Consider the following 12708-nt stretch of genomic DNA (forward strand, 5'->3'; position numbering starts at 1 on the left):
AATGTCTAAAGGTTCTGTGCGCCGCGGCGGGGAAATGGCACTTGCCTAAAGGCTTTATAATCCAAGTGTTTTTAAACAACAAAGTTTTAAATTTAAACTGTTAAGCTTTAAATTTAAACCACTTTCATAAAACATTAAACCACAATGCAAATGGCTTCAAATTTTGAACCACATGGCTAAATTGAATCAAACTTTGAACCCCAAGGCTAAATGGTATCAAATTTTTATCCATTAAGCTCTATTTATAATCCAACTCTATTTAACCAACTATGTTTTAAATTTAAACCCCTAAGCTTAAAATTTAAACCCCTATGTTTTAAATTTAAACACCTTGCCTAGAAATTTAAACCGCAAGCCTTAAATAAATAAGATTAACTGATAAATTTGTCATAATTTAAAGATGATAATCTATCATCTTTTATAACCTTTTTCTGTTAAATTCATCTCTCACTAATATCAATTCCTATTTTTCATAAATTAAATAGATAATAATATAATAAAAAACAAATGTACTTTAATAAATGTATAAACATTCTTATCCACAAGTCCACAACGCAACAAATATGTATAACATTGCATCTTTATAGTCTTTAGACTGCAACAGATAACAACAGTTCATGCTTTCATGCATAATGCACTGTACTCAAGGACAATAATCAATCTCAATGATCATGATATGTATGCAATTCAAAACTCAATGTTATCCTTATTTTAGAATTGGTTGGCTTTTACAATTCTTTCTATTATGCCCCAATATTCCGCAATTTCCACACTTGACTGTTCGAACATGCTTGGGAAATTCTCCTGTTGATGGAATTATTTTTTTCTTGGGACGTCCTTGTTTTACTTTGAATTTTGGAGCTTTCATGCTATCTCCTATAATTTCATCTGGGACACTCCAATCATCTTTATCTGGAAGAGGATTAATTGATCCTGCATATGTCTCTTTCAAAACAGAATTTTTATACCAATTTGAGCAAAATTTGTACTTGTCCAAGTACTTGCTTTCAATTGTTGCAATAGCATGTGCACATGGAATTCCCTCTAGTTGAAATTCATTACATGTGCACATATGTTGTTCCAAGTCGACAACAAACACTCGATCACCATATGTGACACTAGATTTCATTGCATCAATTGCATCTACCTGTGAAACAATACAATTATTAAGCAATAAATTTAAAATACAAACAAAAAGAAAATAAATGTAACTTTAATAACATACCTTCATTCGAAATGCCACATCAAGTTTGATCTCCATTTCATCATTTGCCCATTTTGTCACCTCAACAAATTGGTTAATTGCTACTTCTTTTCTTGTTGAAAACCATCTTTGAAGCATCTCTCTTATAGCTTCTATTAACGACGTTATAGGCAATTCTCTTGCATGCACAATTGCTGCATTTATAGATTCGGCAATGTTACTTGTAAGAATGTTATACCTCTTCGTTGGAAAGAATGGCCGAGCCCATTTTTCTGGTTTTGCTTCCAAAAGATAAGTGGTCATTTCAGGGCTAATTTTCTGTAATTCAGCCATGGCATTATAATATTCTTGAGCTGAGTACGCTCTTGAAGCAGTTTCAAATATGGCATGCACATGTAATCCCCTAAACTTAGTCCTTAGATTTTGCTTCAAATGATAAAGACAAACTCCATGATATACACCAGGATACACTTGTTCAACTGCATTTTTGATGCTTTTATGCCTGTCAGATACTATGCACAAGTTTTCTCGTTCTCCTATTGCTTCTTTTAGTCTTGTAAAGAACCATATCCATGCATTGTCATTTTCTGAATCCCCAATTCCAAAGGCGAGCGGAAAAATTTGATTGTTTCCATCTTTAACACAAGCTGCATACAATGTACCTCCACATTTCGTCTTTAAAAATGTTCCATCTACCACTATAACTGGTCTACATTGCTTCCATCCATGTAATGAAGCCCCAAAAGCAATAAACATGTATTTAAACCTGTAAAATTTAAATAAAAAAACAACCAATTCCTAGAGATGTAAGATATGGATTGTAATCAGTAAAGCCTTTAATATAGGAATGCAAATCATAAATATTATTCATACCTGTTTTCTTCATCATTACATACTCTTGTGATAGTTCCTGGGTTGGCCAACTGTAGCATATACAAATATGAAGGCAACAATGCATAACTTTCCTCATTTGACCCTCTAACATCATCAGCTGCAAGTGTTTTTGCTCTCCAAGCTTTATTGTATGTTACACCTACCCCATGTTCATCTCTCATGTCTCTTATTATTTGCCTTGGTCGATAGGTTGATCCTGGGTCACGAAACTTATCTTTGAAGTAACTACTGATGACTTTTGCACTTGCTTGTCTATTTTCAAAATTTCTGTGATTTAAGGAGCATGTGTGGTGTTTATGGTATTTGATAACTCGAAAGTAGTCTGATACTTTTGAGCTTCTTGCACGTACATACCAGCCACAATTCTCATCTATGCATTTTGCCCAAAATGCTTCTGAACATGATTTTTGAATTCTGTACTGAAAGTGTTTCTTGATGGCTATTTTTGCAAGTGTATGTTTTAGATCAGTCTTATTCTTGAAAACATAATTGAGTCTTATGTCTTCAATCTCCATATTCGGCAACACATGGAGAGGTGATTGAGCTTCTTGCCCATGTTCTGTAAATTTGTTGGATTCTTGTGTTGAGGCGCTCTTCATCTTGCTAGTGCTTGCAGTATTTGTATTGGGGTCTGTGAGAGTCAAACTTTGACTTGTTGCATTGCTTGCTAAAGCAGATGGAATGCTAGCTTCTCTTGGCAAAGAAATGGTTTGATTTCTCTGTTCTACTTCAACGATAACGATGAGAGGACATTTTTTCAACTCTTCCACAGTCTTGTTCAAGTTTAGATAAACTTGTAAATTCTCATCACTTTCTATCTTCATTCCTTTGCTTGTACCCATATTTGCATCAAAAATCAAGTTTGTTGAAATCAATCTTTCATTCAATCTGAGCTCTTTGTATATCTTGTTTACCAATTCCTCATACTTGATATCCTTTTCCACCATCAATATTTTCACTTCATGATCAATGTATTTGTTGTTTGCATTCCATCTTCCGTTAAAAACTACAAATAACATTATCTTATCCATTCCCTGCAATAAAAAATAACACAACCATGAGAGCTTATTGCTTTATCTTGGATAGAAATTAAAAAAAAAAAATCAATTCAATATTCTTTTTGCCTTAACTTCACTCATCTCAAGGCAAACACAATTTTTGCAAAACTAAGTGTCAATAATATTTGTGACTCAATAAGAAGAATCAAAGTAATGCAAAAGATGTTTTATCGTGAAGATGAAGATAATAATGTTATTTTACAACAAAATTTAAACCTCAAACATTCAATGGCTAAAAATTTAAACTAATACTTTCTTAATTTACAACATTGTTCTTAAAATTAGGATTCAATGTGCTGAACAACAAAGACATATTTTTTAGGATGCTGGAAATAAACTTAAAATATGAACAACTAAACTTAAATGGCATCAAAATTTAATCCACAAGGTTTAAGTTTTATTCATTTAGGCTTAAATTATAAACATACTCTATTTTAATCTATATAATGTAATGTATGAATCTAATATTAATTTTAAACCAAATGTCTTAAAACTTAAACCACTAATTATAAATCTAAACCACAAGGCTTAAATGACATCATATTTAAACTACAATTTATAAATTTTTATTCATTTAAGCTTAAATTATAAACCAACTATCTTTAAACCCCTAAGTTTGAAATTTAATCCACTAAGCTTTAAATTTAAACCACAATGCTTTAAATTTAAACCACTTGCTTTAAAATTTAAACCGCAAGCCTTAAATGGCTTAGATCAAATGTTTCATGGCATTTTGTTTGGTAAATTGTAGACACCCCAGCTAAGTTTGAAAAGTTCAGCTACTTGGCTAAAATCAAAGCTTGAAGGTTCCAAGGAAGAATTGAAGGCTAAAGAAAATTATTTGAGCAAGCTGGAAAGGAGCGATGCAAAATTTAATGACTTGCTTGTTGCATAGACAAACATACTAAAATCAAAAATTGAGAAATGCTGAAGATAAAATAATTCTTGCCAATTCAAAACCCTTTACTTTGGGTGATAAGGTTAGATTGCTTGTTCACCTACAATGTGCAATAACATATGCCAAAGCTAGTAAAGACAAACAAATCCTTCTGTATTCTACAATAGCTGAGCAGTGAGGGCAGAGAAGCCAGACAAAGGAGTTTTCATTGGAGGGGCGGGAGATTCTACCACTGGAGCATTTCTGTGAGAAGTGTCGGAAGGCATTGAAGAATCAAGAAAGTAAAAGAATCAAGGGAAAGCTGAAGAAGAGGATTAATGTTTTTGGCTCATAGCATTTAAAGAATAGAAAGTGTTTGATAAAAGCTCTGATCAAGTAATGGATTGAGCTTCTGAGCTTTGTATAATATCTTTATCCAAACCCAGCCAAATGTAAACAGAACAAACTCAGAATAATACACCAAAACAATTTTTTAACAGCTTTATCCGAACATAGTTGTTCATTTATGTAAACAGTTATATAAAAACAAACTCTAAATTAATTTAACAAAACCTTAGTATAATATCTAACATAATCATGCCAATCAACGAAAGCTTTCATTGAGTTCAAGCTACAGACCTTCAACTTTAATGTCAGAATAAAATCTAATTTATATGTATGATTGTACAGTTCAAAAAATTTTAAAAAAAATAAAATTTGTTTGTTTGTCAAGGAGTAGCTATCTAACATGAAAAACTTACTCAAGGCCAAAGACAAATAATTGAGTTTCATTTGTATTGAATTTTATAAATATATGGTGATGATGGTATGATGACAATTGTATTCATTATGTATAAGAGAGATATATATCACAGACATTTTCACAAACACATGGCATACATCACAGTATATACGGTAAGAATTTATTTTGAATAAAGATGCAACAAAACATACATTAACAAAGGCTATGAATCTATAATAATCATTTATATATTACTGAAATATAAACATATATTAAGCATAGTTCACGTGAAAAAGTAAACTAATGAAAGATTTATAACATTCTACACAAAGATACACAAGACATTAATGAATCAAACTTCAAACAGCTCTTATGTCAATATCTCAGTAAAAAAAAAATCCTATACCTATAACTATACCAGCAGTGGAGGCGCGGTGGAGGTGTGGTGGCTTCGTGGTGGAGCTGTGGTGGCAGAACCGTGGTTGTAGAACGTCGTAGAAGGTTATGGTGTCAATGACTCTATTGATGACAATGGCAAAGCTGCGGTGGACGTGTGGTGGCGTTGTGGTGGACTTGTGGTGGTTTCGTGGTGGAGTTGTGGTGGTACAGTGCTGATCATGGAGGCTAGGATTGATTGGCAAGGTTGAGAGAATGGTTATTGTCGTGGGGTACAAGGTTAGAGAAAATGGTAATGGTCAAGGGCATTTTTGGAAGTGTGGGGAAAAAATGGGTAGAATTAAACAAAATATAATTAGAGGGTAATTTTAGTTAACTAATCATATAACTGGCTAGTTTTCAACAAAGCCCGTAGAATTATATATGGTGTAGTTTTTAAATTTGTAATTTTACATGTATTTGTTGTAGCTTTATTTTGTTTTTTCTTTATCTCATAGAAATTAATTATTGTTGTGTTTATATCTTTTTGGACCTAAGTGTTTTGTCCCATTAATTATCTGGACCCTGTATTTTGATAAATTATTTTTTGGACCCTATGTTTTGACAATTTACTTTTTTGATCCTATGTTTTGTAAAATTGTTCAAATAGAATCATAAACCCAATTTTGGTCAAAGTTTTCTCAACTAAAATCACAAATAATCTACCAAACTAACAATTCAGAACAAAAATAAAATCATTATGTTTAAAATCTGTGTTGTTATATTCAATTTTTTCTTCATCGAAATTGAATTTATGGGTCTATTTTATCTATTTTACAAAATATAGGGTCTAAAAATAAATTTTTTAAAACAAATGGTTCAAACAGGTAATCAGAAAAAATACATGGTCTAAAAAAATATAAACCATTTATTGTTTAACAATATTTTGCTACTTACCATGATTATGTCCGGCCGTATATGTTATGCATTTTTTTTAAATCAGTAAGCATTTTGGAACTACCAAACTAAGTTTATCAAATTTATTAAGTTACTTATCTTTGTTGGTTTGTATCACTGTTGAGTTATCGGCTTTTCATTTCAAGCTTTGGTGAAACTAGTTGGACTATTCTATGTTCAAGATTTGGTCATCTACTTGCTGCAGTTCTCATCTTGTTTTTAAATTATTTGGATATTAGTAATTTTGATATAAAATTTATTTTGTCTAATTTTCAATAGTATCTTTGCATGTTATTTGATTAGACAATAAATTTTGTTGGTTGGAAGAAATCTCTCCCAATTTGTACTCTTTTCTATGCATTCCGAATAAAATAAATTGATTCCGACAAAAAAAAAATCATTTCTTGAGTTATTACAAACAAAATAATATATATATATATATATATATTTGACATTAAGTTTATCACTTTAACCATTTAACATATCTTTCCATATATTATCACCAAATTTACATTAACATTAAACATATGCCAAACTCCAATATGCCCAGACAAACTCCTTGCTGTTATATATTTGTTTTTAAATAAGACATTAAAAATATCACACACACATATATATATATATATATATATATATATTTTTGAACAAGAAAGTTTCCGGTTTTTTGTCCCTCAAATGATGGGAGATGGGATTTTGGGTTCTGGGTCTTGTGTTGGGAATTTTTAAGGTTTGGGATTATTTTTAAAGTTACATATTATTCGTTATTGGATCTTGTTCTTGCAGAGAGTTAGGTGATGATTGTTTTTGTTGAGATTGGGGTTCTTGTATTCAAATGTTCAATCTTTGTGGCTTTTTTTTTCTATATATTTTGATTAATTGTATTGCTGATACATTCATATTGGACTGTATTCGATGATTTGATGAATAACATGCCATTGCTGTTTGAGTTCTTGATACTTTGTTGAGGGTTCAAGTCATGTGTGTTGATTTGGATACTAGAACCAAAGAAATCATCATTGTGTTGAAGTTTTTTATGATCAAGACAATATTTTTTGAATGCTTTTATTCTCGTCAATCAACAAATCTTTACAACTTTAGATATCAGTCTTGAGGTATACGAGGCTCAAACATGCATGTTAGTCAGATTCTTGGACGCAGGCCTTCACATTGAGACACTAATAATAGGTTTATTTCAACTTTTATGATTATACTATTGTCATTAATTGCTCTGCTTTTCTAGGGTTTTCCAGTTCTGAAAATCTGATTTCTTTTGGCTTTATTTACTTCAACTTATTTTTCCATACACTATCATTTCAGCATGTACAATAGCATACATCACCCAAGTAAATTGGCTGTGGGGGCAGACTTTCATTGCTTCAAATTTAAAATTGAACCAAAGTGGGAGGATCCTATCTGTTCAAATGGAGGGAAATGGACTATGACTTTTCAGAAAGGAAAGTCTGATACATGTTGGCTGCATACGGTATACTTTAATGCTTTAAAGTGAGTTTGTAATAGAATGCTGTATTATAAGCTCAGCAGCCTCTGACTTACTGTTCTATCATCTTTCTAGTTGCTTGCAATGATTGGAGAGCAATTCGATCACGGAGATGAAATTTGCGGTGCTGTTGTGAATGTCAGAGCCAGACAGGAGAAGATATCTATTTGGACCAAGAATGCAGCAAATGAATTAGCCCAGGTAATTGCTTTTGAATTCATTACATTTGTTTCTTTAGTTCTCAATAATTTTATGTAATACTTTCTTTTTCTATTCCATACTATTTAATTTTAACATGGCTTGGAGAACTCAGACACTGTCTTATGTTGATTGTTATGCTGCAGGTGAGCATTGGGAAACAGTGGAAGGAGTTCCTTGATTACAATGAAACCATTGGATTCATATTTCACGTAAGGATTCATAATTGGATTTCAATTTTGAATCACAATCTATTAAACTGATTCCATTCTACAGTTTCTGCTTACTGATAAAGTCTTTCATTCTTTCCAGGATGATGCAAAGAAACATGACAGAGGAGCCAAGAATCGGTACACTGCATGATGATTTTGTATAGTTTTTGTTACTACTAGCGCAGCAGACTCGAAATTGTTTTCTTTTATGTGCGATAGCATTCGACACTAGATACTAGAGTGAAATGTGACTGCTTCTTGCATTTCTTTCTTTCCCCTCTAAAGGAATGTGGAATGGATCTGTATTACTGACTTGTTTTCTCCAAATTTTGACTTACCTACTTACAATGCATACAAATTTTCTACTGCCTTGCTCTGTTCATGTTTTGCCATGGAAAAGTGCTATAAATCTCTCTGCCTTGATCAACTTATGTGACTGCAAAATGGACCATAGCTCTTTGGTTTGTGTCATCACTTTTCACAACATGTGATTAACTTTATTTATAAATGTGTGATTAAACTAGTAAGCTTTTGCTAAAATCTTCCTTCAAATAGAGACCATAGAACTTTTATGTTTATCTTTATAAGAAGTTTATAACATAATGATGGCACTTTCAAGCCATTTTGCTATTCAAGAAATTTTGAATAATTTACGAAGTTGAAAATAGAGTTTAGACTGGCAAATTACACGTGCAACAAAAAGTGTAGATTCTGTTTTTGGTACATAATTTATTTGGAACTTTTTAAAAATTTGTAGTATACTATTATATAAAAAAAAATTTAGATTATATCTATCCAAGTGTTGAAAATAAAAAAAAAATGTACCAGTGTTGCAAAAAAAGAGATGCGTTGTAGTTATTCCCAATGTTTATAAGTAGTTTATAACATAATGATGCATCTTTCAAGCCATTTTTCCATTTGCTTATTAATAATAATAATTCATGACATACAACTTGCTAGCTACACACATTTTCATAATTGCCATTGGTTTTGAAATCAACTTGAGTTAGTATATATTTTTGTTTTATTTTATAAAGAAATTCTTTTGCTAGAACTTTGGGAATTTTAATGACTTCGAAATGGAGAACCGGAACTAGCCCTACTTTAAACGATCATTTCAAACCTTTTATGGTTTGATATCGATAAATAAGAGAGAAAAACTAAAAAAAAACACTATCCAAACCAATAATTAACAATTTTAAATATGGGACATGATAGTTTTGAAAAAGGTTGATCGTGAGTGAGAGAAGAAGAAGAGGTGTGTACAAAGAGATGGAACAACTCAGAAAATTTAAAACCGTAGGAAGGGCAATACAAAATCCTATAATTGAAAGAAAAAGGCTAAATATATATAAAAAAAGAAAAAAAAAATGCTCCATGTGTATGAATTTTTCCTAAATTGTAGTGTAAAGGATAATTTCCTCAACCTCACCTGCATTTAGCATTTTAGTCCCCAACCCTATTTGTTTGGCAATTAAATCCCCAACTTAATAAGCTTCCGGCCCTCTGTTAGTTTTAATCCATTTTTCGTTTTAAAATCCGTTAAATAACACATAGGCACATGACTAAGGGTATTGTCAAAGTCTCAAAGATGTGCATTGAAAAAAATAAAAAATAATTAAATGTCAATGAATATTAATTTGACATCATATACACTTAGTTATATGCTTATGTGTTATTTGGAGATAACATTTTGCTATTTTAAAAGTATTTTTTTCGAGTCTCGTGAAAAAACTTCTAAATTTCTCTTTCGAGAAACGTGTCCGCCTAGCACATTCGAATATAGACACATGTCATTACGGGAATGAATATTGAGAGTACTCAAGTATTCTTTTTCAGTCCACGTCTTTTCACCTTCTATTTTTTGCCGCCACTTTTTGAGATTGAACACGGCTCCTGAGATCACATTTTAATTTTAATTCAAGGGCCCCAATTCACTTAAAAATCCACATTTTAAACCTATGTATACCCCTCTTCTTTCATTCTTCATCACTCTCACTCTTTCTTTTGAAACAAAATCAGAGCCCTCGCATGTTCTCTAAATGGAAAAAATCAAGTGATCGTCACACATTCGATTCCACACGATCCTCCTTGTTCTCGATCTTCCAATCGACACTTTTTTTAAGGGTGTTCAAAAAATATCCGATCTAATCAAATCTGCACGATCCAATCCGCAAAGTGATGATTTGATTAGATTGAAAAATTTAAAATACGTACTTATGCGGATTAAATATACTTTCACACGTGAATAACCAATCCAATCCGCACATACTTATTAATATATTTAAAAAAATAATATATATAATATAATTAAGTATTTTTTCGGTCACACATAACAAAGACCAAGCACTTACTGCCACCATTATCAACTCTTGTTTGGTGATGAAATTTTAATAAATAAATATACAAAAAAAAAAACCAATGTAGGCAGCTACTAAATTAAGAAATCAACCTACACTAAAAAAAAAAAAAGAATTAACAAAGCAACCCTAACCCTTTTGTTTCTCAACACTATATCAGTATCATCATTTCTTCTCTTTGAGCCACCAGCCAGCTACCTTTCACCACTTTCTCCTATCTTTGCCTTTTTGGTTATTTTCTTTTCAATATCTTCCCCTGTAACTACTACTACTACTTTTTCAGTGTTGTCTATTTTGTTTATATTTTTTTGTCTCACAACAAAAGCCAGCTGCCCCACACCATTTCTATAATAATAGAAAGCATAAAATCATACAAGCATGTGAATTCTAAATAGATACATAAATACAATAATAGAACTATTAGAATACTTACGAGATGCGTAGCAGAACAATGACTACATCATTTAGATTCCCTAACCTTTTGTCCTTGTTGAATGCTAGGTATTGCAAGGAGTCCAAACCGCTTTGAAATAATACCACAATCTTCCAAGACTTTGTCTAAAACAATCTAGGGTTTGTGTAGGCAAGTTTCAACACATGAGAAGAGATTTCCTAGAGAAAAAACTAAGAGAGAGTGGATGGCTAGGTGTAGAATATTATAAGTGAATTTTTAACTTGTCAAATTCATCTTACCTAATACATTCTATATCACTAGTATATATAGGCAATTATCTAGGACATAAAGTAGGTTCTAGTTACCAATTTTATGTAATTATTTAATAATTATAATTAATTAAATACTTGTCAAAATTAACCAATTATAATTTTGACATTTATTTAATTCATTTTATTAATATTAATACCAATTTATCAATATTAACAAAATTATCTCAATTGGCTATAATACTATTTTTTTGTGACTTTGCAATAAAAACCTCAAAATTTATTCTATTTCTTTTCTCACAAAATATCAATAATTAATTTAATATTATTTATTTTCATTGACCTAGTCAATATGATATTTTTATAATTAATAATTAAATTAATTATTCAAGACTATTATGTTCATTTTGATAAGAGATGACCATGGATCCATGAACTCAAGCTCCAATAAATTACCGTGAGTTTATTTATAACAAATAATCTCACTACCTTTTTACTTCCTCATGACTCCGCTATAGACTCATAATTGCACTCTTGAATTCATAGAACGTTTTACACCAAATATAAATACGTTATTCATTGTTATAACCATAATTATCATTCAATCCTCTATAGATGATCTACTAATGAGATTGGTGAAGATTACCGTTTTACCCCTTATTAGTATTTTATTCTTAACTCCCATAAAGTTCCTTGTAAATGATATTTCCGTAAATTTAATTACAGAAATGAGTACTCTATCATTTAACACGTGAACCAAGCAAAAAGAAAATCATCATTTCACTTCTTAAACAGAAGTTATAGATTTCATATCTATGATAAATACTCTCACTCAATTATACTACAAAATCTCCAATATGTAAGTATGAGCTAGTCCATAGGGTAAGCCAGTAACGGACAAATCAAAAGACTTTATTAATACAATTAGTAGAATATAATATTAATCACCCAAAATTAAGATTGAATTGACCTATGGTTAACGTTGTGATATGATAAGATTAGATAATAATGATACTTACTTATCTTGTCAATAATCAATATTGATCCAGTCTAATGTAATAAAATACATCAAATCTTATTTACTTGGTTAATGTCTTGGATATGACATCACACCAGATGTGTAAGTAAATCTTATCGTAGATTATCTAATCAGTAAAAATCCAGTGTACTGATTTAATCTTAGGACAAAATACTTTTGAACATATAATTTTAATTATAATCCACTGTGACCGAGTCACTATATCTGTAATTATACATATGTTTGAGATTTTATAAATATTTATATTAATAATAATTAATCATGTAAACAACACAATTTGATTAAACAAAATTATTTATGCTACTTTATCAATAATGAATAAATTACATAAGAAATATGATTTTATAACGGCATAAAACCTAACACACATTTGATTAAGTTGATGATATAGTTAGTAACATCATTTTACTAATAATTATTTCTCTACTTGTTGTTAGGAGTTGTTGCTGAAGCTTGTTGTTTTGATGTTGTAGGAGCTTGCTTTTATTGTTGTTGGAGACTTAAAAGCTTGTTGTTTTATTTAGAACTTACTGAATTATTCTTCCGGGTGTTGTTGAAGAGTTAGTAGCTGGATTTTTATTCTTTATATTTTATGAGACTACTCAAGCAAGAACTTGCATAATGTGTCATT

At 30.8% G+C, this 12708-nt stretch overlaps 2 protein-coding genes across 2 annotated transcripts; one reads left to right on the forward strand and one right to left on the reverse strand.

Annotated features, from left to right (window-relative positions):
• Positions 1-535: 535 nt before the first annotated feature.
• LOC133799322 (uncharacterized) lies at positions 536-3129 on the reverse strand. Its single transcript, XM_062237342.1, has 4 exons — positions 2078-3129; positions 1226-1970; positions 848-1147; positions 536-595 (listed from the first exon to the last, which is right to left on the reverse strand). The coding sequence occupies exons 1-4, from the start codon at positions 3127-3129 to the stop codon at positions 536-538; spliced, it is 2157 nt and encodes a 718-aa protein (XP_062093326.1).
• Positions 3130-7377: 4248 nt separating this feature from the next.
• On the forward strand, positions 7378-8380 carry LOC133799323 (eukaryotic translation initiation factor 4E-1-like; the record flags this gene model as incomplete). Its single annotated transcript, XM_062237343.1, has 4 exons — positions 7378-7590; positions 7681-7806; positions 7950-8015; positions 8116-8380. Coding segments are annotated over 4 exons (456 nt in total), but the record flags the coding sequence as incomplete, so codon positions are not given.
• Between the last annotated feature and the right edge of the window lie 4328 nt (positions 8381-12708).

This window comes from Humulus lupulus, chromosome 9, assembly GCF_963169125.1.
Source record: "Humulus lupulus chromosome 9, drHumLupu1.1, whole genome shotgun sequence".
NCBI lineage: Eukaryota > Viridiplantae > Streptophyta > Magnoliopsida > Rosales > Cannabaceae > Humulus > Humulus lupulus.